This window comes from Centroberyx gerrardi, chromosome 9 (assembly GCF_048128805.1).
Source record: "Centroberyx gerrardi isolate f3 chromosome 9, fCenGer3.hap1.cur.20231027, whole genome shotgun sequence".
Lineage (NCBI taxonomy): Eukaryota > Metazoa > Chordata > Actinopteri > Beryciformes > Berycidae > Centroberyx > Centroberyx gerrardi.
Window position 1 is genome coordinate 31275940 of NC_136005.1, and position 27695 is coordinate 31303634.

General features: G+C 40.8%; 1 protein-coding gene across 1 annotated transcript in view; it reads right to left on the minus strand.

Annotated features, from left to right (window-relative positions):
* LOC139912854 (cadherin-2-like) overlaps positions 1-25526 on the minus strand; it is a 68159-nt gene extending 42633 nt beyond the window's left edge. Inside the window, exons 1-2 of the mRNA XM_071900776.1 lie at positions 25465-25526; positions 22126-22243 (exon numbers count right to left, since the gene is read on the minus strand). Of these exons, the coding sequence (XP_071756877.1) occupies positions 22126-22243; positions 25465-25506 (160 nt within the window). The 5' untranslated portion in view covers positions 25507-25526. The remainder of the gene's footprint in view (positions 1-22125; positions 22244-25464) is intronic.
* Between the last annotated feature and the right edge of the window lie 2169 nt (positions 25527-27695).

Genomic DNA, 27695 nt, shown 5'->3' on the forward strand with positions numbered 1-27695 from the left:
GTCAAACAATACCTGCATTCGATACTTTTTGTACACAGATCTAGAAAAAAATGACTATTTGTATGGTTTTGCTCGCAGCCAATCACCACAAGCGTTCTTCGATTTAATGCGACGTGTGATTGGCCCACTACCGCAGCAGCTACAACCCATACAGTCTGTGGTGAAGTCGAGCGCGGTGTATGTGATGGAGTTGGCAGTTCAGCGTGCCGAGATGCCACCAAAACGTTAAAAAAAAGGTATCAAATGTAGTACTCTATTGATATCGGTATCACTTTAAGGGTACTGGTATTGGTACTGGTATCGTAATTTTTTAAACGATACCCAGCCCTACTGCTGACGTTAGCTAGTTATGGACCTAGCAGGTTTGGAGATAAATAGCTGACTGCTAACATTAGCTAACATTATGGACCTAGCAGGTTTGTAGATAAATCTAACGTAGCTGACTGCTAACATTAGCTAACATTACGGATCAACATCAATCCAGCTGCTATATTTGATTTGGACCTCCTCTATCTTTGCTCATCTCTCCACCATATCAAAGCATAATTTTGGTTTATGTTTTACATTTTTTGTCCAAAGACTGGTCGACTTGGCCTCTGTTTCCATACGCATCACTGTCCTCTATGTACCCAAGCATGACAAACATCAAAAAAACACGTGAATAAAGAAAATATCGGTGTGCTAATATATTTGCGTAGCTTCAATGTTGATCTGTCTGTACCACACAGTGAGGGTCAACTTGATGTGATTAAACTGGGACGGCCATAGACTTTGACCTGAGGGGATTTGTCCTGTCTAATCTGTATGTTGATCAAGAAAAAAAACATGGATCATTGAACTCATTGTGGTGCAACGTGGACTATGATGTGGAATGTGTTTTGTGTGATAAGATGATATATTTGAGACCAAGATATTTTATTTTTTGCTAATTTGTATTCAAATTCGCATTTGTGCTTTATTGCATGATATAGTTTGAAGAGAAAGATAAAATGTTACAGGGAGACGGGATAACATTCAAACACACAATGTCACTCGTATGTATGTGGAGTCTTAGTTGTAGTAGTGTAATGTGATAGGCTTAGTATAGCTACACATGAAAGAAAGGACACATGCATATACATAAATGAGGGAATACACACACAAAAAGGAAGGCATACTTGCACCCACCCACCCACACACACACACACACACCCACGCTGAAACGAAGATTAAAAGACAACAAAGAGGACCAAACAGGATTAAAGCCTTGCTAGTGAATCTTCCAAAACAATTTCCTGTGTGCTTCTAAATACTCACAAACACTGCTGATCTTTGAGGCTTTCGGCAATCTTAACGTGTGTGTGTGTGTGTGTGTGTGTGTGTGTCGCAGTGACAGCTGTGTGTTGCTAGATAAACTCTGTCTAGGAGCGAAGCCAGAGGCCAACTTCCCTCTTCTCTCTTCTCTCCCTCAGTTCAACCCAGACGTACAGAAAGAGCATATAGAAAATACAGTATTTCATCAGTGAAAATGGAATGAAGCGCCTCTTGCTAGGCTAGGTCATGTCAAACAATGACTCAGTGTGTCTAAAACATTAGAAACTGTCATTGTGTGCAAGTAAGATGGTCAGCTCTAAGGAACAAAAGTGTCCTTAAAAAAAAAATATATACTGTTGGTCATTATACATCCATACTGTGAATGTATTTTAATATATTAACTGAATTTAAGACATTTTAATATTTCTAATGCCTTCATTTAGATATTTTAAGACTTTATCAGACTTTTTAAGCACTCACAGATACTCTGAAATTCTGTACCATGTCCTCTGGAAATTACACTTTTTCCCCCACTTTAACTTCTTGCTTCATGGTATCTGACCAGCCACTAAAGACAGGCTTGACTTCACAGCAGCAGTCGTTACATTTCTGTCTGTTGACTTAAAGGGGGAAAACCCCTCGATTTATCGATCCAGATACTGTATAAACCAATTGAGAACATGAAAAACTGTTATATTCTTTTAGATTTTTGTTTTAATAATTCACACTTATTCCTTTTATCTAATTATTGTTTTATACTGTATTGTCTTGTTTTTCTTTTCTATGCAAACCATGCAAATGAATTGTATCACCAGTATTATCATCGCAATAGGAAAAACATATAAGAATTCTTTAACTATGTGGTATTCCCCTCCCCAAGTTAACATCCTGCCAAAAACAACAACTCCCCCACCAGTCCAACAGAGATGGTTGCTTAGCGCCGCCCTGGTTTCCCTTGGCAACCGCCCCGGTTACCCCTAGCAACTGCCCCTCGTTAGGAATGCGCTGTCTTTCTCTGGCCTCGGTGGGCGGGGCTCCTGTAACGGATTACACTGTGAAACCATGCCAAATCAATAAGCAACGCCCCTGAAAAGCCAATATGTTGCCAATAAACAACCCCAAAGGGAACAATGACCTCACCCCACACACACACACACACACACACACACACACACACACACACACACAAACAGGCAGACAGATGCTGAGCTCGTAGCCAGACAGATGAGTTGGATGTTTGCGGTTCTATATCTGCATTACACACCCTGTCAGGGCATTACCATGTGAAGAGAGCAGGCGGCTGATACATGAATCACAGTCAATAAGAGTGTACCAGCCTCCGACCGGGCCGCTATCATCACCTGCCGTTTACATGGCCTTCCATTTACAAACCAGCTATGCCTTCCATGGATGTGTGTCGAAGGGAAAATATATCCTTAAAGGAATATTCACTTAGTTTTAACATGGGGGTTATTCGGCACTTGACCGCCATGAAAACCAGAATATAAACTACTCACCAAGATCAGATGCAGCAGGACCAGTTTGTAGCGTTCAGATTTTTACTTCCCATTCATTTGAATGAGCCACGAAAACAGACTGAAAACTGACATTTAACACATTGGTGAACAGATTCAACGACAGATCCTGCTTTGAAGACAATAAAGCATCCTGGGTCCTTCATCATTTGCATTTTTATTCTTGGTTTACACTAAAATTAGTATTTAAAAACAAAAGTAGATCCGGTCTCCCAAACAGGAACTACCTCTCCTAAATGGTATCCCTCCGCTATGTTCTCTTCTATCAATAAAAATGCTATTTGGCAAAATTATGTTCTAAAACGTCGGACCCACAGTCAAATGAAAATCACAGTAGCAGGATCTGTTGTTGATTCTGTTCACCAACCTGTTAAATGTCAGTTTTTAGGCTGTTTTCGTGGCCTCATTCAAATGAATGGGAAGTAAAAATCAGAACGAATCAAGTTCATTTATGTTGACAAGCTCCAAAGAATTATCAAACAGAGGTACATTATGTTTCACAGTAAAATGTGTATTTTATCATATTGTATTACATTGTATCATATTACATCATATCTATCATATTGTGTTATATCATATTGTATCGTATTATATCGTATCTATCATATTGTATCATATTACATCATATCTATCATATTGTATCTATCATATTGTGTTATATCATATTGTATCGTATTATATCGTATCTATCATATTGTATCATATTACATCATATCTATCATATTGTATCTATCATATTGTGTTATATCATATTGTATCGTATTATATCGTATCTATCATATTGTATCATATTACATCATATCTATCATATTGTATCTATCATATTGTGTTATATCATATTGTATCGTATTATATCATATCTATCATATTGTATCATATTACATCATATCTATCATATTGTATCTATCATATTGTGTTATATCATATTGTATCGTATTATATCATATCTATCATATTGTATCATATTACATCATATCTATCATATTGTATCTATCATATTGTGTTATATCATATTGTATCGTATTATATCGTATCTATCATATTGTATCATATATTGTATCGTATCATATCATATCTATTGTATCATAAATCGTATCATATCATATTGAATCGTATCATATGGTTTTGTATCGTATCAAATTAAAAATGAATGCAATCATACTGAATCATCGACTTGCTCAAAGATACATTTCCTTTATTGAATAGCTAACTACATATTGAGATTCATACGGAATTGGTCTAAGAAGGAGAGACTCACGTTCCTATTTCACACTGCATTATCACTGGATAGGGTGGCTTTTCCATTTAACGCACATCAGGAGTGCTTGCAGACAGACACAATACATAGCAGACTAGTTTACGGGGAACCGCCATCTTAAACAGAGTCCCCATCTGTTATTCCTATGATGCTGGACAGTTCAATCAATACGCGTAGCGTCGATTTGTGACAACTGGAGATAGTCTTTGTGCACTCTCGCCGCTAAATGAGATTTAGTTCATTATAGTGCTTTATTTCATTGTAGCACCACCAGTTCTGAACCACAAAATACCCCCTGGAGAAATCACCCTGGCCACTGTCACTGTGCTCGCAAAGTATGTTCCAATTCATTTTGACTAGAGCAGAAACTGTCAGTTAACAGCATTGCAGCTAGAGGTTTGACCAATTGTGGATTTTTGAGGCCGTATACAGATATCTAGGAGGAAAAAGACCAGCAATTGCAAGTAAACAGAAAATTAGTTTGTGTATTTTTACAAATATAGTCTTACAATATAAGACAATAAGCCTTCAGCCTTGAAATGTTTTAGTCTTCAGAGCTCGGTTTTGCTGTTTTCATCTAAATACAAGATGGTAAGATGGTTGGTAATTTAGATGATAAAGTAGTTGCATCATCTTTGGGTTTGGCCAATATTTTGAAGGCAGATATTGATATTTTTATTTTCAAGCTGCCAGTATCTTGTGAATATCTTCAAAGTTGACCACTTCCATGGCCAATATTAAAAACAAAAATGACAAGAATCAGTCAGGCATCTGAAACAAAGATAATAACAAAACCTATTCACTAGCTGTGGTCATGCAGGGACCTCTATCATATCAGAGGTGGACTTCGCTGGTTGATTTCTGATTTTTCATTAGAAGGTATTTGGTTTAAATAGAGGTTGACTTGATTCCACGGTGTGCTACCTTAACGAATCAACCGTAATAATCGACATTCACATCCCCCGATTCTTAATGTTATGTTCGTTAAGACTCTAACCAATCCCTCAATTAATTGATTTAACTCTACTCACACCACACACACACATAAGACATGTAGACAGACTGACAGATTAGCTGAGTGGCTTAGAGGAGCAGAGAGCAGCCATGTTGAGGCTGATCCACCCACCAAACCTCTGATCACTGATAAGCTTTAACATGGATGAAAATGTGTTTGGGAACAAACAGCAGCTCACTGGGGACAACAAGGCATACAAGCAGACACACACACATCCACAGACACCATCGTGCATTGGACCAGATCCAGATTTTAACTGCTTTTACAGTTTTAGTTTTTTTAAAACTAAAACTAAATCACCAATGACAGCTCAGTACTACAGTTTAACAACTAATGTTACAGCTTGCATAAACTTAGCAAGGCCTACTATGCTAATGTTACAGCCTCAACACAGGATTAAGCCCAGTTACAATGAAGTCCAGCAAACAATGTGCAAAACCTAAGAATGTAAAATGACATGACTTGTCTTATAAGGAAATCATGGAACTTGAAATGAATCTTCTACTAGCTATAGCCAAACACTTCCACAAGCAATTTGAATTATAGAGAAATGTGAAATGGGAAAATCTTCCAATGTCACTGCAATGGAAAAATTAGCATCAGCAAGAGTATCAGCTTGTCTATAAAGGTTTCTACTACAGGTATTTCAGACATTACAGTTCAACGAGGACCTAATGAAAATACTACAGCCTCTTAGACACAGCAGCACATGGAGATGCTTGGATTTCTTAAGTCCAGTGCCAGTTAAAACTCGGCACACAGGGCAATCTAGTCCCCATCAGAGAAAGAGAAGGTTGGACATGAGAGAGGAACAGACAGCGAGAGAGGAAAAAGAGAAAAAGGAAGACAGAAAAAGAGAAAGAGGGAGAGAGAGAAAGACACTGACACAGACAGTCACGAGGGAAATCTGGGATCTCAACGCCAATGAGACAGTGAAGATCTCCACTTTTAGATCTGTGGCTGTGCAAAGTAAACCTGAGACTACTACCAATTATCACCTGCACCCGCCAACACCACACACACACACACACACACACACACACACACACACACACACACACACGCATGAAATGTGCCTTGTTCCTCCCCAGTCTACCAGTGGGGCTCTCGTGTTCAGCGGGGCTGCTGGGTGTTAATGAACCCATCTCCTCCGTGTTAATGAAGCCATTCACAGGTCCTCTCCTCCTCCTGCTCCTCCTGTTCTGGGTACAAACTCTCCGCAAGCATCTCATGAATTTCTACACGTCCCTGGATAAAGCGTGCCTATCCGTCTACATAAAAGGGTTCATGTGAAAAAGACCTTTTTCCCCAATTACTCTAAATAGTAATTTAGAGTAATACCACTCAATAGCAATATGGCGCAGGTAAGACGCCCCCTCCCCATGGGGCTAGAGCAACAAAGGCACAAGGATGTACCAAACAAATCCCTACGCAAGATACAAATAAAAAGCTTAAGGGAAGTCCTTGAGGTAGAAACCTGAGACGTCGGTAGCCGGAGAACAGATTTCTATGCCTATAAACTGTGTTTTCATGCACCGTGTACGACCCTGGAGCGAACGACACAACTCTAGTTTCTGGAAGAAATCAATTGCATTACTGGAAGGGCTGAGAATCCCAGGATTCATCACAAACAAAAACACCGAGACGGCTCAGGCCACTTTTCTTGCCTGGTGCTTGAGCACCTTTAGGCGCTGGATGTGCAATGAGGCAGTAGGATGTGTTTTTCACTTTTAGAGACTGAGATTTTAATACAGGCTTTGCAGTTGTGTCACAAATCTCCTAGTGACCAGGTGTGTCTCCGTCATGGAGGGCCACTGGAGAATTGGCTGTTAGTTAATAATGTCTAAATACAGTATATCAATCAGGCTAGAAAAAGACAGATGCCTTATTGTTGTAGTGTGGATGGACATCCACTCAGTAATGTTGCAAGTAAAAGTGAATAGTCAGATAAAGTGGATTTGTTTCCAAATGTAGTTTACTCTTTGCTAATTGAGCCTGCTGGCTAGTTAGCTAGTTAACTGAGCTGACTCTTCTCAAGCTACTCTTGGAGTAGAGACTAGGGCTAAAGACAAGACAAGTCTCAACTCCAAAACACTCTGAGTTTTAGTTGTGTCACAGTAAACTGTCTTGTCTAATTCAATATTATCGTTTATCATCTTTCAGTGGAATCATATCATGATGATATGAAGATATTTTGATATTGTGACACATTTCTGCTGTCTAAATTGATGATGACAAGCAAATTTTACTTAAAAACTCATAAAATGAGGTATGGTAGGAATATTATTTGACTATTTCTGTTTTGTTTGACATCACACCTAATATTACCATTCGGTTCAATGAGATGAACATTAATTTGATTATTTAACGTGATTTTGCATACATGAACCATATCGTGATATATATTGATATCGAGAAAAATCCTTATGATTATCATTATATTGATTTCAACCATATCGCCCAGCCCTACTTTAGCCCTAGTCTCTACTCCAAAACACTCTGAGTTGTAGCTTGAGAAGAGTCAGCTCAGTTAACCAGAACCAACTGTTAGCTAGCTAACTAGCCAGCAGGCTCAATTAGCAAAGACATTGATGAGAACTAACAACATCGTATCTACTAGATACGTTAGCTAGTGTGCAAATCAGATGTGTTTACAACAGGACAGCTGGTTAGCAGATGTGGTTAGCGGACCATATGGTTTCTTAGCTAACAACCTGACATTATGTAAACACAAAATTGATCAGTTTATCAGTTCTGAATTCATAAGTTCCCTGTCAATACCATCACAGAAATTAACCAAGTCTATTCAATTCTGTTGAGACGGCAGGGTTTAGAAAGACAATCACCTAAATTTACACCAGAAATACACTGCAGAAAATTCCAGGCAATATTGCTTGAAAGCACGACTGAAAACACCATGCTATATTTCTAGAGTGTTCCTCGAGGACAGACAGCACTGGCAGGCATTAACACAGAGAACAGAAACACTCAGTCAACAACCGGATGAAATGCTGAGCGGTTTTTTACAAAACAACTGTGCATGTCATGAATATGGCTTCAGACCAGAGACGTGATATTTATCAAACTCCTTAAGAGACACTGAAGTCAGCCTCACCCTCAAAACCATTTAAACAACTACACTAAAACCCTGAATTTAAGGTTCCTCAATAAACTTTGCTATAGAAATAGTCTTCCTTGGTGTTTTTACTAGCTATGCCTATACTGAAGGCTATTTTCACTAGCTATGTTTAGAGGTATAGTTAGGGCTGTTTTACTGTAATGACAGGTTCTGAGTCACACTTTATAGTTACACTTCAGACTGTAGGAATGAAGGTTTAGGGTAAACATATGAGTAAGTGTAAGTGTATGCAAGTAATTATGACCAAAAGCTGGAGGCGGAGATTAGAGAGTGTATTTGTGTATGTGTTTATTTGTGTGTGTGTGTGTCTGTCTGCATAGGGGGAGCAGACCAAACATACTGGCAGGATATGTACGCAATACACACACACAGCTAATCCTCACAGGACAGCTGTCTCACTGTACTGATATCGATTTGATACGAACACGCACACACACACACACACACACACACACACACACACACACAGACGTCACACACATACATGTGGGTGAAGGCTCTTTTCTAGCCATACACCACACAGTTGGATTATCGGTATAATGCAGGCTTTTAAAATTGCATCATCTTAAAATCAACAACCCCCCCACCCCCACCCCACTCCACACACACACACACACACACACACACACACACACACACACACTCACCCCCACCCGACCCACCCACCCAGACTCCCATAATCCTCCCTGAGCCAGACCCTCCTCCAGGGATGCTACCACACCCATACTGCAACTGGATATTTGGGCTAAAATATTGGGCTCATTTGGGTATTTGAGACTTTTGCACAATACTAAAAACGCCCATCAGCAAGAGTCACATGTCACATCAAATCAAAGCAATGTGATTGCCTGCTTTTCACGCGTAAAAAAGGATTAGGCATCTTGATTGTTTTTGTCCGGTGGCCCCAAACTAATGGTCTAAGTCTATACTGGTCAGTAAAGTGGCAGTGGATTGGATCGGTACTCTAGATGGAGAGTTTTAGTGTCCCATATGGTCTAAATGCCGTTTCAGAGGCTTTTCTACTCTGACAGGAATACACTTATGAGAGAAACACTCAATTCTTGTCATTTTTGGGGCATACAAATGGTTAAGTTTAAAGTTACTGGAAGAAAATATCAGCTATCGGTAGCTTCAGCGCAAAAATATCAGTATCGGCTTTCAAAAATCAGTCAAACCCTTAAATGTATACTGACTTTTTGGATTGTTGCCTTGTCCTATATTTCCACTGACAACAGCTCCCTTTTCGATTTTTTGGCATGGAAAATTATATTTACATATATTGAATATCGGTATCGGTATTCAGCTTCAGCTTTCAAAGCCCCATATTAGTCGAACCCCAGACACAACCATGACTGCAGAGTTCAGGGGACGTTTAAAGGAGAGAGAAAAACATGATGCTGGAGAGATGGATTGAGGGAGAAATTATTACTATGTGATGTTGTTCAAATACACATCCACCCACACACACACACAGAGAAACACAGAGTCTGTGTGTTTTGGTGGGAAGCTGTCGTCCCAGATTAAAGAAGAACCTCCGTGAGCCCCGGTTACAGCTCTGACCTCTGACCCACCAAACCCCAACCCAACGCCTCCCACCCACCACCACAACCGCCCCATGTGCTATGTGAAAACCTTGTAACTCCCCAAATTTTGGGTGATTTTCATGTTTTAACTTCAGTTGAAGGATTGCATGGGTTTAGAAAATGTTGCCATCCTGAGGACTAGGGATGGGACGTTATGCTTATCTCACGATACAATTCGATACGCGATATGGGGTTCATGATTCAATACAACCACGATACGATGTAATAAATAAATAAAAGTTCAATGACAACAAAGTCTGATGTGCAGAATTATGTTTATTTCTGAGACACACATTTTTCTAGTGATGCCATTGGCTTGCTAGAATGTAAACAACAATTTAAAGTACACATAATATAATTTGGATGGAGAGCTTGTGAAATTGTCACATTTTTGTATTGCGATATATTGAATTTCGATATATCATCCCATCGCTACTGAGGACTAATAAAACTGTTTCAAACCCCCATTGGATAAACTCAAAATTACATGGTGTAACAAGGCTTAAACTCTTAGTTCATGAAAAGTTGACATTTTGGAGATACAAGGTTTTTCATCCTACAGAGACAATCTGAGCGCAATGTGCTTGCGAGAGGGAAAGAGTGAAATAATCATGTATACACATCCGTGTGGGGGAAGATCAGTGTGTGTGTGTGTCAGGGTTTAGCAGCAGCATTGTGCTGAGGTCTTATTGGAGTCTGAGGGAGGATGAGGACAAGGGATGAAGGCAGCGGAGTCCTAATAGGCCATGACAGGCCCTGCTGATTACATTACCCCTCTATTAGCCAAACACACACTCGTTCACACACTGGTACGCGCACACATACACACGCTCGCTGCACACAACGCACAAAATTCTCTCTAGTTTACAAGGGAACACACAATGCGTTACACACGCGCGTCAGAAAATCGTATTACGAGCCCCGAGGCCAACAGGGCGAGACAGAGGTGCTGTCAATCACAGGACAGAGGCAGATTTGTCTGTATCTAACCGCGTCTAGCTCTAAATAAACACATCAAAAAGACGCATGGAGGTGCGCTTCTCTCTTTCGGTCCCTCTCTCTTTCTCTAGCACACTAAACTACATGCAATCATACACTTCAGTGGGCATGTCCTTCACATTAGGAGTGTAGACGTGGATATAAGCACACTCGCTGGAGGCTAACAGCCCACCACTGCCTCCATCCTAGTTATATTGTGGACAGTTACCCTGTATTACAATCGGCAAATTAACCTATTCTGAATGAGATGTTTTTATCTGTTAACTTAATCTGAATAAGATGTTTTTATCTGTTAACTTAATCTGAATAAGATGTTTTTATCTGTTAACTTAATCTGAATAAGATGTTTTTATCCGTTAATTTATTATGAATATGCTGTTTGTAGCTGTTAACTTATTCTGAATAAGATGTTTTCATCTGTTAACTTATTCTGAATAAGATGTTTTCATCTGTTAACTTAATCTGAATGAGATGTTTTCATCTGTTAACTTATTCTGAATAAGATGTTTTCATCTGTTAATTTATTCTGAATAAACTGTTTTTATCCATTAACTTATTCTGAATAAAATTATTGAGGGTCTTTTGTAGCCTACTTTATTTATATCTTATTCTTGTCATTTATCGTTATTATTTTATTTGACTCAGAATTGTTATCCAATGGTCAGTGCATAATTTGATCAAATGAACAAAAAAACCCAACAACCTATGCACTTGTTCCTGTAGGAGTACTTGGATTGGTATTTGTTATATTGGTATTATTTTATGATATATGTATTTAAACTATTGAAAAGTGAATGTGCTAAATAAATATAAGAGAATAAATATGTATGTTTTACCAAATGTAAAAGATAGCAAATTCAGTATCAGAACAGCATTTTCCCCATCACCCCAAAGCAGAGACCATTTACAAGCACCATTAGTACAAGCACACACGCGTGCACATGAGCGGAAAGACACACACACACACACACACACACACACACACACGCGCACACATTCATTAGTCAGTTGTGAAGTCAGGCATGCAGCCATCATTCATTTAACAGAAGATGGGTGAGAGACAGAGAGCAAGAGTCGGGAGGGAAGGAGAGCGAGAGAGATGGGAGGGAAACAGTGAAAGACAAATAGGAGGACAGGATTTAGCCGAACATGAACAACCGCAACTGAAAGAGCACCCGTGGGAGTACACACACACACACACACACACCACTTACATTCCAGCCATATCTGTGGAGTCGAGAGTGGCACTGCCTGGGTTTTGTCAGTTCAACATACAGACATTATAATGAGAACCAGACCCTGAACCTCTTCACAACTCCCTCCACACACACACATACACACACACACACACACACACACACACACACACACACACACACACACACACACACACACACAGATAATACACCCATACAAAGCAATATGTTTTGGAGAAAGTCTGCTGTGAACTCTGGCCTCAGCCTGTCTGCATTGTGTGGTTAGTCTGTGGTCGGCAACTGTCTCTAGCTGGGTTTCCATCCAAGTATTTTTACATGACGTACAAACAGAAAAGCTTAATGGATGTTTATTTATCCATGTTTGTTTGTCCATGAAGACATTTGGTGGTGAATAGCAATGGAAATGCATTCATCAAACATATAATGATGTAGTCTCCATCAGGGTTGTATGGCCGTTAGTTGGTACATTAGAATATCACCAAGGTAATTTATTTGTTTTCATCTTCAGATGGAAGCATGAAATATAGCCAACATTAGCTTATACTGATTTACAATAACAATTTGCCCAATACCAATCAATACTAACCCGTTTTTTAAAGACTCCATTTTTCTGGTAGGTGTTTTTTTACATTCAGGAAACTAATTGATTTACTTGAACCCAGCTGATGGTAACACACCTAATTTTATTTTTTTGCAACATTTCAAACGTTTGCTTAAAGGTGCTACATGTATCATTTCAACATCAATAAATCGTTACGTTAAGTTTGGATATTAGTATAGTTACTGTAAACAAACAAGACCAACACCAAGAAGATTGGCAGCCTCTATCGGCCTCTACACTGCTTTTACACTGCGTGCAACCATTGGATTTGGAGGGAAACCTGCTGGATTGCTTTATGGCACAAAACAATTAGAGGGCGCTGTTCCTCCAGAGCAAACGAAGCTAAAGCTTTCAGAGTTTCTGTCAATAAGAGATGGTGGAAGGAGAGAAAGGCCGATGGAAAAATCACTTCCAACATGTTGATCCTCTTCAGGAAGGGGGAGGGGGGACAGGATAAATTGACAGCATGCCCACTACTCACGACTAGACCACTCCACTGCTCTTCACCATGGTCTCATTTGTTTATGGTAATTAATTATACCAAGGTAACATGGTTAATTTGACAATGACATATTGATGGTTAAAAATGATACATGGGGCACCTTTAAAATTCTCTTGCATGGAAAGCTAAGGCCACTGTCACTCACACACACACACACACGCGCACACACACACACACGCGCGCGCACACACACACACACACACACACACACACACACACACACACACACACACACACTCCCTCAGCTTCACCACACACACACATCCTGCTTCATTCCCACAATGACCTCCCATTCACTCCTGTGCAGGGACAGGCCATACATTACGAGGATAATTCTATTGTTCAGCTATGGCCATTTTTACCACGGCATTGTGATCTTCAGGAGCCAAATCCAGCCCGGGAAATCACCAATGAGACACTTCACTCCTTTATAGCGGGACACTGTAGAACTTTGTCATGCTGTGGTGAAAGTCATTTTGTATGCCATTCAGAAAACAAAGTAAAAGTTGTATCTAGAAAAGTCAAAAACTTTATACTTGCCTACTTTCATTTTCCATGAACATTTGAGACTTTTCAACAATCAAGTAGCCTAAAGAAATACAAAGTCTAGAAGCAAAAACGAATGGTGAATTGACAACAACTCTGAATCTCCGCTTTTTCGGCCGACAGTCTGTTTCTCTTTTCATCCAGGATATGCAAAGCATTGCTGAACAAGCGCTCGCTATCCACACACATAATGTTCCTGTTTTTGCGGACCAATTATTAAGACAGGATAGGATACCACAGGAATAACCAGTATGTCCACGTAACATGGGCATACAGTTCCAAAGTGAGTTACAAAAAGGGCAAAAAAATAACCATAAAGTTACTCTTGCAGCTCCTGCAGCATAATCCAAGTGTTCTGAATCCAAACGATTGCACTGTGGCTCCAAAAGTCCAATATTTATCTCATTATCTCCAAGATTTCGGTCGCTCTACAGCGATCTGGTGGAAGAGTCTTGCTGCCTTCATGTGCCCCCCGTACTGTTAAATAGTCGGAAATAGGATACAACTTGTATCCAACATATATTCAAGTACTTTTTCCTGCCCAAAATTACAGTATTTCCAACGGCATTTGAAGGCAGCATCGACTTGCTGCTAGTGACGCTTGGTGCGGTACAGAACAAGTGCTGCAAATCTAGGAGATAATGAGGTAAATATTGGACTTTTGGACCCACAGTGCAATCGTTTGACTTCAGAACACTTTTGTTTACGAACATTGAACATTATGATGCAGGAGCTGTATGGAGTAATTTTATAGTCATTTTTTGGAACTCTAAAGAATAAAGCCCTGGCAGAAGGCTGACACGGAGCTGTGCTAGCTAACTCGCTGTGTGTTGTGTGGATAAACACAATGAGGGTGAGTAGATAATGACCAAATTTTCATTTTTGGGAGAACTATTCCCTTAAGACAGTCCTAGATCTAAATTATATCATTTTTCTGTTTCAGTCGGTTTGGGCTGGCATCATCGATCGGTTCTCCTGATTGACCTTTAGAGAGAAATATCGTAATTCTCCGATCTCATATTTAGAGTGAATTTTGATCGCGGGCCAATCGATTGGTGCATTCCTATCTGAAAGGCAGCATTATTTCTAGGTTCTTCATTAGTTCATTCTATTAGTTTACATGGACTGCTGCCATACAGTGATGTATAGTGTAATTAGGCATGGGCCGGTTTCCGCTTTCAAGGTATACCACGGTTTGAAAAAGTCACAGTTCCAAAACCACTAATATTTCCCGTCATACCGTTCCAACGGTATGAGCTGTTTAGTTAAAATGACTATTCTCAAAGAGAGAAAGTGCAGGGAATCCCCCAGGTCGCGTGCAGACTGCAGAGGAACACGCCCCTCCCCTCGGTTGCGTACCGAGCAGTCAGCACTCAGCAGTCAGTCAGCTGTGTTTACAACCCGTGTGTAACGTATAATGGCGGTGAACCCCCCAAACTTTTCCCCCCGTCGAAAAAGACTAAGGTGGCTGTATGGGAATATTTCGGTTATCGAAAAAACACAGACGGCCACGGCTTAGAGGAGGAAGGTCACCCAACATGCAAAACATGCTGGCGAAGAGTGGCTGCCAGAGGAGGCAATACATCCAACATGATTGCACATCTACGGGAGCACCACCCATCGCTCTTTGCCAAATTCAAGGTAACGTTGTCTTGAAATTAACTTGAGCATGCATCGGACAGAAACCATTTTCCACCAGCAGGTTCGAGGAGTCTTTCATGGTCATGGGACTAGGGAGTTACCGTGCCTAGCTAGCTAGCTGACATTAGTGAAATAAATACTCTAGGCTAGCTACCGAGGCAGATAACATGGCTAATTAGCTAGCTAACATCAGCTAGTTGTTTTCCCCCCTAACGTTACTTCACTGAGCGAACGTCTTGCGCAGGGCAAACCATTGAATTGGAATTCGTCGGAATTAAGTCAAAGCAAAATGCCACAGAGCCAAACGTATTGCGCTGAAGACATGTACATAATGACCATGAAAGACTCCTCGAAAAACCTGTACTTGTTCCCACAGTGAATGGACAAACGTGGGATTGCGGAATAGAAACTAGATTGGGAAATGTATGAAAAGTATGAATCTGGAGAGAGGAGGATGGAACAAAGAGAGGAGGACGGCTTGGTTGGTTTGGGTGAGAGTCTGAGTAAACCTGATTGGCTGCGACAGAAGCCCCCCCTTGCTGATAATTGGCAGTGACAGAAGGCCACCCTTCCCGTTAGCACTCCCCTCATTATATTTATATCACTCTCTTTCTTTCTTATCTCTTGTCCAATATGAGAAATTTAAAAACAAAATGAAGGAGTGCAAAGGTCAGGCAGTGCTTTAACAATATTCCTAATATTCCAGTAAGACTCAGAAATAAGTGTAGATTCATTTCATATCAACTTTTTATTGTCTCTATAGATAACAGCAACATAATGTAGCTTAGTGTCTATTACCCAAGTTCTATGTTGCTGTTACCTTAGAAGTACATCACAGAGATATAAATGTGAAGATGTGTGAGAGCGGTGAACATCCCGATGCGGACACTTCAACAAGCATCAAACAGTAAAACAGGGACAGAGAAAACCGATTGCGAGAAGTGAAATCAATCGAGAGAGAGAGGGGAGAAAAAAGAGAGGGACCGATTCAGATAGAGACAGAGAGAGAGAGAGAGAGAGAGAGAGAGAGCTCTCGTTCTGTATCTCGGCCGCCCCTTCCCGAATCCGGCTGAGAGGGGAGACAGTGATGTATGAGGCCAGAATAAAGTAGGGCAATCCCCTGCATGACGAGAGAAGAGAAAGAAAAGGGAAAGAAAAGGCAGAGAAAAGAGAAAGAGCCGGGATTTAGAGGGAGGATCGAGGGGGAGATGAATGCGCTCAGTGTCTTCTGGCTTGTGGGGTGTGTGTGTGTGTATGTGTGTGTGTGTGTGTGGGGTGGTGGTCAGTATGAGGCGGTATCACCGACTAACACTCACTGCCTTAATAGGAAGGATGGATGGGAAAAAACGGGAAGGTCAGACCGGCAAGCCCTGCCTCGCTCTACAGGAAGTACAGACGAGTCGCTGACCTCAGCCTGACTCACACACACACACACACACACACTCACATACACACAGATGCATGCAAATACAGCGCGAGGCAGCGCAGATGCTCAAATGTATGCACACCATTCTGCATACTTGGACACACGCCCACACACAAATTCATATTCCCATGAAAACACACATGCACATGCGCGCACACACACACACACACACAATGACAAACAGGATGAGGATCCAAACAAACACTGCTCTCCATCATGGCTATAAAACCTGACCAAAACCACCACGTCTATTTCTTAAGAGGAAGACATTCATTATACAGTAAATACACACACACATACTCACTCTCACACACACACACACACACACACACACACGCAGAGTGACTGTCCACTGACCAAACACTGGTCCGGTGGCAGCTGAATCAACTTTCCAATCCCCTTCTTTTTTTTTTTTCAGCCCATGCGTTCTGCTGCTGCTGGGCAGTGGAGGACAGTGTAGGCGTTGGATATTTTGAATTTTAATTGGTTATTTTTCTTCACAAGACACTTGTAACATTGGAGCAAAACGTTTCTACATTTGTCCTTGCGGCTCGCTCTGCTCTTCGGTTGAAATGAGGAATGCAAATGAGCGATGATGTCGTGGTAAATAAAAAGGAAGGTAAACTCTGACCTCCAGTTAATGATCATAAGGCAAAACCAACCACCAATATGAACAAAAAGCAATTACATTTTCAGAAATTACTAATTTATGCTTTTTCCCTTTATAAGACCCTGTCCTCATTTAACTTCCATCCATTTAATACTTACTATGACATATACAACAAATTTACCTCTAACTCTATTCCACAAATGAATTTGTATGTGTATTCTGAGTTTTAGCGGGTTTACCCTCCACTGCATCCGCACTAATAAAGTAATTACAAGGAAAGTGATGAACAAATCTATTATTTCCCCCCCCCCCAAACTGACAAATGACTGCCGAAAAAACAGAACACGATTAAAATTCAAAAAGGCTGAACTATTCTTTCAAAGGGGATTAACAGAAGGACAGAGGACAGAGAGTCATTAAAGGACCAGTTCACCACAAAATGAAAATTTGGTCATTGTCTCCTCCCCTACATGTCAGTGGAGACTCCATTGAAATTCGTACAACCACCAAACACACAGCGAGTTAGCTACTGCAGTTCCATCTCAGCCTTCTAACAAACTACTGAAGTGAATGGGGTCTGGCTGATTAGAGGTACAAAAAGAGCATAAATAAACTCCTGCAGTACAATCCAAGTGTTTTGTAGCCAAATTACTATATTGTGAGTCCAAAAGGTAGAGGGAAATAATGAATTGGCTGACAAGTTGTAAACACTAGAGAAGAAGACGACGTTAGTGTTTCCTCCACCCAGAATAAATAACATACATAATGAGGTAAATCTAGGTCTTTTGGATCCGCACTGCAATCGTTTGGCTACAAAACACTTCGACAAGCTGTTTGTTGAAATCAGATGAGAATTTTACTTGTTTTTGCTTGTTTTGGAAGTCTAATCAACCAAACCCCATTCACTTTTATCTTTTTTTCATAAGGCTGAGATCTGAGAACTACGTGGGCTAACTCACTTTTGTTTGGTGGTCGTTAACTACGAACTTTAGTGGAGTTTCCATTCACATGAATCTGACTAGACAATTGCCGGATTTTCATTTTGGTGCGAAGCCTGGAAATAAAGACGACCTTTAAAACAATGGACACTGATCTGTACCCTCCCTCTGTCTCTGTCTCTATTCAATCTGACCAAGTCCCTCCTGTGGGTCTCTGTCTCCACCTCTAACCTCCTTTCCTTCAACCCCCGCCACCCCTCCCCCTCGACACTCTGTTTATAATTATGTCTCTCCCCTCCATCCTCTCATTAATAATTCACTGTCTTCCTCTGCTCCAATTAAATAATTAACAGCGCCCAGAGCAGTCAGACTGTAACCCGGCATAGATACCCAGCATGGCTCCCCCCAAATCATCTCCAACCCGCCTCAATGAGTCCCTTACATCCTGCTGGAAAAGAGAGGGAAATGATCAAAATGCATCATCCCGTTTTTTATAACTATAATGGAGAGAAAGGGGTCAAGCAAAAATCCCCAGAAATTTCTCCGGGAGCCATATCTTAAAAAAAACATCATAGGAGCATTCAGGACCGATGTTCCCTCTAAGCTGATAGTTTGGCGAGCTATGTCTAATAATTTATCACACTGACCAAATAACAGTGTAGAATTTAGTGAATATATTAGAGGCAGGGATCCAAACACACAGATTCCTTCTCTCCTGGTCTTTCTAGCAGCCTGACTGCATGTGATGGGGTAATTGGTATTTGTTACAGCGCATAAACAACATGGCTTTGTAATTTGTATCTTACAGTGTACGATACACTCACACACACACACACACACACACACACACACATCACACCACCACCACGCACAAACCCACTGAAACACTCTCTCTAGTTGTTTCTCTTGCCGCTCTGTCGGCTTCTGTCAGTGTTGCCTTGTTACACTTCACGGAGCCCATGCAAGACTACTGAACCACACAAACATGAGATCTTACACACACACACACACACACCACCTTGTTACAGTGTTATTGTAGGGTATTCGCCTGGTCCTTGCTCTCTTTGTGTGGTTACAAGTCCATGTGGTTGGCCCAGCTCTGTCTCAAGCATTTAATTCCCTCAGAACAAAATCACTCTTTTAACAATTATTTCTCCTGGGAAAGTTGACTGAACTCCACAGGTGTGACCAAGTCAACTTTGCTCGAGTCCCGAGTCAGTCTCACACCTTAAGTCTCAAGTCAAGTCCCACGTCTAAATGTACAACACTAAGTCAAGTCCAAGTCAAATCCATGTCATTTATGTCAAGTCTCAAGTCTAAATGTAGAACAGCAAGTCAAGTCAGAATAAATCAAGAGTCCAGTATCAATTTAATATCTTAAAGAAAACTAAATATCTAGGACTTTTCAATGCAATATGGTTTTAATAGGATAAAAACTTGGTAAGAGCATCATGAGTTTGATTTCTATAATCAGTTTCAGCTTCAATAAATTCAATCATTCCATACAAATTCAGAAAACAGAATTTAAATTCAGTCGTCTGCTGGAACAAATCTCATCACTTTCAATCTAAGTCATTTACACAAACACAAGATCTCAAGTCAAGACTTTAGAAACCTTTTCAAGTTATAGTCAAAGTCAAAGTCGAGTCCCAAGTCACCAGAACCCAAGTCAAGTCAAGTCTCAAGTCTTCTCTTCATGCATCAAGTCAAGTCTCAAGCAGTTAAAATTGTTCACCTCTGCTGAACACCATGCTCTTTACCATCAACACCCTGCTTCTCATTCACAGTTACACACTCTGCTCTGACCATGTGAAGCTAAACTACCGCTGCTTTGTGCTGCAGCCGGTCTGGTACCATTATCACGCTCACACACAATGCTGCCGTTCCCTTTCATTGATATTAAAAGGCAGAATGCTCTGAATGCAGACATGCTAATTTACAGACATCAAAGGATCTCAGCACTTCCTGTATGGAGAGAATAAGCGGAGGCATCCTCAGGCCATGACATCTGTCTAGGGATATTGACTATCAACACACATCTCTCTCAATACATACACATGTAGAGACGAGGCTGTGAAAAACATGCCGGCGGGGAACACCTTTTACTCCGCTTAGAGGTTGCCCTCCAAACAAAGTATTTTAAATCACTTCTAAACCATATATGAGCCATTTTAAAAACCTGATTTCCCACTACATTAAGTGCTACAGTGATACAGAGAGGTTTCCTCATGTTGTGAAGCTGCATTGTAACGACAAACGACAGAGAAAAATCAAAATGTAAAGGTATTCCATAGAGGTTTTTAAAGGAATATATCAAGTTTTGGTAGACTGTCCCTTTGGTCAACTTAGCCTGTAAGTGATGAGGACACCGACACCAAAATCATTCAGTGCTTCATGCTAACACTTTAGCATACACTATGTTGTGTGATAGTAGGCCACTAGCATTATCTCAAAAGTGAGAAGATGAGAATTTGTAGCATCTCTAAAGCTAAATGGTAAGTAATCTTAAATGATAAGCTGCTAAATGATAAGCTGCTACATTTGACTGTGGACATTTGGACTACTTTCCCTGTTTCCGTGGGAAGTGAAGGTGGTGAGTGATGGGAGACTGCAGAAAATCACTGCAGATGAATATGTGGTGGCTCACTTGAAATAATTCCAAATTAAACCTGGCTACATCAGTTGAATTAAGCTAATGACAGAATTTTTTTTAATTAATGAATCTACAGGCCATGTCATAAAAATGGCTAACACAGCTAGTGACCTAGTATCACTCAACATAGTGTATGCTAAAGTGTTAGCATGAAGCACTGGAGCCAACTATCTACCGGGGACACATGCATGATTTTGGTGTCTATTTTCTCATTACTTACAATGAGTAAGTTGACCAAAGCGACAATCTACCAAAAACTTGGTGTATTCCTTTAAAAGGTAAACTTATCACAGATTTACGCTTCTTAGGCCCTGGAATCTTAACTACATTAGGCTCCCCTATAGCATGATCCAGATGTCATTGATTAGCATTGATTAGCCTGAAAAGTGTGTGTGTCTGTGTGTGTGTGTATGATTAAATGCTGATTGAATGCTAATAGCTATTCATCTGATGCAAAACTCTGGCAAAATGAATCTGCAGGACAATCAAAAGGCCATTCACAGCAGGTAACATCAACCCCAACACACACCCACACACACACTTATTAAATCCACTCATTCCACACAATGTCCTTGGTCTTGCTGTCAAATTCAATGGCAGATTTTCATCTTTTTTGTTCAATTTGTAGATCACACATCCATCCACACCCACAGAGTCAGCATGTGAGAAAGTTGCTTGTTAAAAGCGACTTGTTTCATCTTCCGATGCCAATCAAACGTCAGGAAGGACAGTGTGTCTCTGAACACGCTGTGACAGTGGCACACAAACTCTCCATTGAAACCCAAGAGAAAAAGAAGAAGAAACATTCGTACTTGTGTGGAATCCAATGAAAACATCTCATTAGAATGCAGGGCTTCTACAATAAATCCCACAAAAATTGTGGAATCAATCATACTGCATCATATCATATCAGAGGTGGACAATATTGGCCCCGTGTATCAGTCGAACCCTGGTACACACTGAAGTCTACAGACTCCAACACACACCCAAAGGTCAGTCCTCTTGAAGCTCCATCACGGTTCAAATATCAGCAGGACTCTTAAACAACCCCCGCCCAGCAGCAGGGGGATTACTGCTGGAGCTGTCCTCACTCCAACTCCTACAGCAGGGTGTGTGTGTCTGTGTGAGTGTGTGTGTGTGTGTGTGTGTGTGTGTGGGCATGCGCTGACCGTTGAGGAGAGCCTGTCCCTTCAGCAGCTCTTCGTCCAATTCAGCGCTGTACGCCTCCTCAGTAAAGCCCCTTGCGCACGGCAACGACCCCTCGGCCTCTCCGCCTCGCACAACAACCTGGGACAAGGAAAGAATAGAATGAAGAAAGGAAATAAAAAGTCAACTTTGCTCGAGTCCCAAGTCAGTCTCAAGTCTTGAGGCTCAAGTCTCAAGTCAAGTCTAAATGTAGATTACCAAGTGGAGTCCATGTCATTAATGTCAAGTCTCAAGTCTAAATGTAGAACAGCAAGTCAAGTCAGAACAAATCAAGAGTCCAGTATCAATTTAATATCTTAAAGAAAACTAAATATCTAGGACTTTTCAATGCAATATGGTTTTAATAGGATAAAAACTTGGTAAGAGCATCATGAGTTTGATTTCTATAATCAGTTTCAGCTTCAATAAATTCAATCATTCCATACAAATTCAGAAAACAGAATTTAAATTCAGTCGTCTGCTGGAACAAATCTCATCACTTTCAATCTAAGTCATTTACACAAACACAAGATCTCAAGTCAAGACTTTAGAAACCTTTTCAAGTTATCAAAGTACAAGTCAAAGTCGAGTCCCAAGTCACCAGAACCCAAGTCAAGTCAAGTCTCAAGTCTTCTCTTCATGCATCAAGTCAAGTCTCAAGCAATTAAAACTGTGACTCTAGTCCAAGTCATGTGACTCGAGACCCCACCTCTGCTTATTTTACATCTTTGATGCCCTCACAACCTCTTGAATCTTATTTTTGGGGTGATTTTAATGTTCTTTTTCCTGGAATTGAAGGTTTATTTTGTCCTTTGTGAGCTGAGGATCAGCATCCATAACCTCATTCAAAACCCCATTTTTAAGTTGGAGGTTTGCGATTATTAGATGATTGACACTGATTCGGTTCACTGCTATCATTAAGGCTGAAATATACCCAGGAAAAAAAAACATGAACAGGCAGAAAAACAATTAGCAAAGACTGGTGATTCCATTTTTCCAGCTATGCTTAATTGTTATTGTTATTGTTGATGAGAACTGCGAGGTCTTTCATCCTAACTTGCAATAGTGAAAAATGCGCTGCGTCAAACAGACAATAAAATCCAATTCAATACCAGTCCAACACCAGAGACCATTATGAATCACTACTAACACCGGCAGACAGACAGAAATCTACCATCGGCACACAACTGGGTCAATTAATTTTGATGATAATTAGCGTCTAGACGTTTGTCTCTCCTGTTGTGTGAGCCCTGGCCCGACACGACCCCCCCATCCCACACAGACACACACACATAAGCATAAAAGCATCTGTTGTAGTTTGGGGGGGCGGGAATTGGGGGGGGGGGGGGGGGGGGGGGGGGTCCTGTGATTAAAGTAATGAAGCCAAGAGGGGGGGTGCCGTGATTTGCTTCCACTTAACCACCTTTAAACCACGTAACGTCATCGCTGCTGTCCTGACGTGGGGGTGGAGGGGGGGATTTAGGATCGCTGGCTTTCATCTATTCCTCCCTATTAGCATGAGGAGGAAGGAAGTAAACACACATACACAGAAAAAAAACAAAAAACACAGACTCTAACACAAGACAAGGCACTAACACTGCCAGGGTTAATGGTGTTCCATTCCAACTCGAAAATGTATTCAGTCACGGTACAGTCAGGCGCTTTTAGACTAAAGCTTGCACCAAGGTTGTATCTAATAAAAACGTCACAATTTTCTTAACAAAGATACTGTAGCGTAAAAGTAACAAAGAGAGCACGAGGTTTAATAAAGGAAAGACTTGACAAAAGCCCGGAAGATTCCTCTCTCTCGTGTGCGCATGGTAAAGCATTGATCCTGGGTTTATTTAAGGACCCGCTCTTTGCTGACCTAACCTTTAACCTTTCACCTTTTGGCTCATTGATTTGTGTTTGCCACATGCTGTGGTTCACCTTCTCTTTTTTTTACCCTCATTAAATCCTACTCACGACGTTCATTTAAAAGCTCCGTCCGCCCTTGGAGGTTCACACACGTATCAGAGTTCAGCGAGGCTCTAAAATAGCCCATATACAGTAACGATGATTTAATTTCCTTCCAAGCAATGCTCCGATTCCTGGGAAAGGGGCTGGACAGCAGGTGGGTCAGGCGGGTCTGGAGGAAAACCTTTCGCTGGATCGTCATCGAAGCGTCGATACGTTCGCTCTTGTACCGAGAGACCTCCACGTCAAACTCGGTTCAAAAATCAGACAATTTAATGTCTCCGTGTTTATCGGCCAAAGTGCACACCTGGGAAAACACGACGACTTCACACGTTATGAGAACCGTCTTCGAGTAAGTTCGGCACACACAGAATTCACAAAGAAGCACTTTATCTCAATAAAATCTCGACTTTTACAATTGGCTCTGCTGCTCGCTACCACCCACCGCGGTGTAGCCTATTTTGAAGGAGGCACACATTAGAATTAACGGGCGGACCAATTCTAAAAGTTGAAACTGTATTTAAATAAATACCGCTTCGTGTATTGGATGTATGCCGACTTGAAGAGCGGACCCTAACCATTCGTTTAACGTCTTAAATCACGTTCTATCTCGTATGTACGTTTGCCGATTAGAAAGGAAACATTACATTTCCAGATTTTAAATGGAGTTCGGTGTACAGGTCTCACCAAACGGGAGAACGGAACGTATCGGGGCTTGAATTCACTCAAGCTACACTGGATTACAACCAAAAAACTAGACCATCTGATTTGGGCAGAAAAACACAACTAGGCCACACACATCATATTATAAATTATATTCTGAAATAGGCTACCAGATAACGCCAGCCTACCATCCTAGGATGTGTGTGTGTGTGTGTGTGTGTGTGTGTGTGTGTGTGTTTGAGGAGGTGTGTATGTTCAGGTTTATTTCTCAGCATTAAATCGCTGTCCCGGGGCTTCTTTAGCCTATATTGTTTTGTCGTACAGATGAATCTCTCTCAATAGGCTAATTGCTTGCGCATTGCTTCTTACTTTTATTATTATTATCATCTATCAATTATTCAATGCAAAGCCGAAAACGGAGCCTGGTCTGGTATCAGCAGCAATTTTTACTGCCAGTATCTGAATACAGGCTGCTATTGTCGGCCCTATAGCTTCATCAGAGAATAAAAAATAATAGAAAATAAAAGCAATACAAACCAGGGGCAGTAGACTAAATGGGAGAGTAAATAATCCCAATAATCTACCTTCCTCTGCAAGCGCTTCGCTATCTTTTCCACATAAATAGACATCCATCTCTGTGATTTCCCCGTACTGCAGCCTCGCCAGTCGGAGTTCACCAATAGAAAATTTGAAATATTTTATACCTGCAGAGCCGCCAGCAGCGTGCAAACCCCAGAAAGATGCATTTTTGTTTTCTTCTGATTTGTAATTCCTTCTTCCGCACCGACAGAGTCCGTCCCGCAGCGCTGGACCTCAGATTTTTAATGCCCGGTAAACCCCGGCGGCATGAAGCAGCCTTCGTCCGTCCACCAGCCCTATACTCTGTGTCTGCCGGGCTCAGTGGCACTCACACTGCCTGGGACTGACTCAATACCACCACCCCCACCCTCCCTCCCTCCAGGCCTCAGTGTCGCCCTCTAGCGGACACCATGCACGCTGAGCCTTGCTGCAGAGGCACAGTAACGGAATATACGTGAGTTTTTGGTCAATTATGTGTTTATATTTGTCCTTGTTCAATTGTTTTAGTGTTATTCTAGGGGGAGCAGCTTTAAAATAACCGTACATTTACATTAACTCTTCCCTTAAAGGATAAGGCTGGTGTTTTTTAATCCATTGCTTACCGTCAACAAATCCTATGAAAATAACAAAATCAACAATGCGTTTGCTCTATTCCCGTTACTTTCTGACTTCCCACGTACTGTTTTTAGCCGTCAACCCGGAAGTAATTGGCTCCAATTGTAAGCTAAAAACCTTGAAATACAGCTCACAAAGACATAGCTTCAATTTTAAAAATCGCTAACAGTTACCACGAAAAGTCAGGTTGTTGTAGTTATTACCAAATCAAATTCAAATTGTAACAAATTCTTCATTACGCCGGGGACTATTTTCGGTGCTACGGAACTACTTTCCTGAGATGCAAACGTGTTTACAGCTGGCTTATTAAGTTATTTGAGGAAAAAGTCGGCTGGCCCGGTGCATCGTGATGATGAAATATGCTGCCAGAGCTGTGACGTGTTTTTAATCGTTTTTTTAATACAATGGAGTTCTATGGCTGCTGGGACATGGCTTCATTGGGCACCGGCTACATGGACGAGACTTGTTGATCATTGCTGATTTTGTTATTTTCATAGGATTTGTTGATGGTAAGCAATGCATTAAAAAACACCAGCCTTATCCTTTAATTCATGCAAAATCCCCTTAAAATGAGTTAAGGGAGTTAAATGGAGACCCCATCAAAACCCCCATAAACACCCCTTAATGTTTGACTGCTTACTTTCTAATTTAATGTACAATTCAGGGAGACAGGAACTTTCCGTTCATAACTCATTAATAACCCTGTAAACCATGCATAAAGGCATATAAAAATCCATTAATTTCTAGTGCTTCTGTGAATCAACCCATGAATAAATCCCTTATAAACCCATGATACTAACCTTATTTTTTTTAAAGCTATGTTCATTTTAGTGGTTATTTAATGTTTATGTAATGAGAAATTAAGGACATTTCAGGGATAAAATTTTTTATCCCTGATAATTTTTTTTTATCATTTACTGTATAATATCTTGTTGTAAAATTATGTGCAAATCAATAAATACTAAGAAAAGTATACATCATGAGAACATAGACACCAAAATCATCCAAATGTCCCCATGCTAACACTTTAGCATAGCCTACATGTTGAGTAGACTCCATGCTAACACTAACAGATACACTATGTTGAGTGATAGTAGGCTCCATGCTAACAGTTTAGCATATGTTGAGTAGGCTAATAGATACAATAGTGGGTTATACAGATGAGGCAGGGCACTCTATCAGTTTTGAATGGGAAAATCCATAATGCTAAAGATGGCGGCACCAACAACGTAAGTCATGCCGTCATGCCATCAAAACTGCCCAGTCAATGCACCTTTGTGTGCATATCATAAAGAAAATCTTTATGATAGCATTGGTAAGTGGAAAAAAGACATTCTTCTGTGACAACAGTGTCCTTTGGAACAAATTTTAACACTCAGTGTTTGAGTCAATGTTTGAGAATTTGTCAATGTTCCTAAATATGAAATGTAAATGATAATATTTATGTCAGAACTTTAGATAGACGACTCCCCATTCAAAGAGATAGGAGTCTTGTTAATCACAAACTTGCTGCCCAGGGGGCGTTACCAGGATGGGGCCCGAGTGAACGACTTCTCTTAAAGGGTCCATACTAACACTTTAGCATACACTATGTTGAGTGATAGCAAATATTATCTTCCCTGCATGGAAGATACGCCACTCCCTATTTCTTCCATTCTTTCATCAAAAAATGGGTGATTACGAGTGCCCCCTACCTAGCCTGATATTCAGACTGAATGGCCATTTCGTTTCTACTCCATTA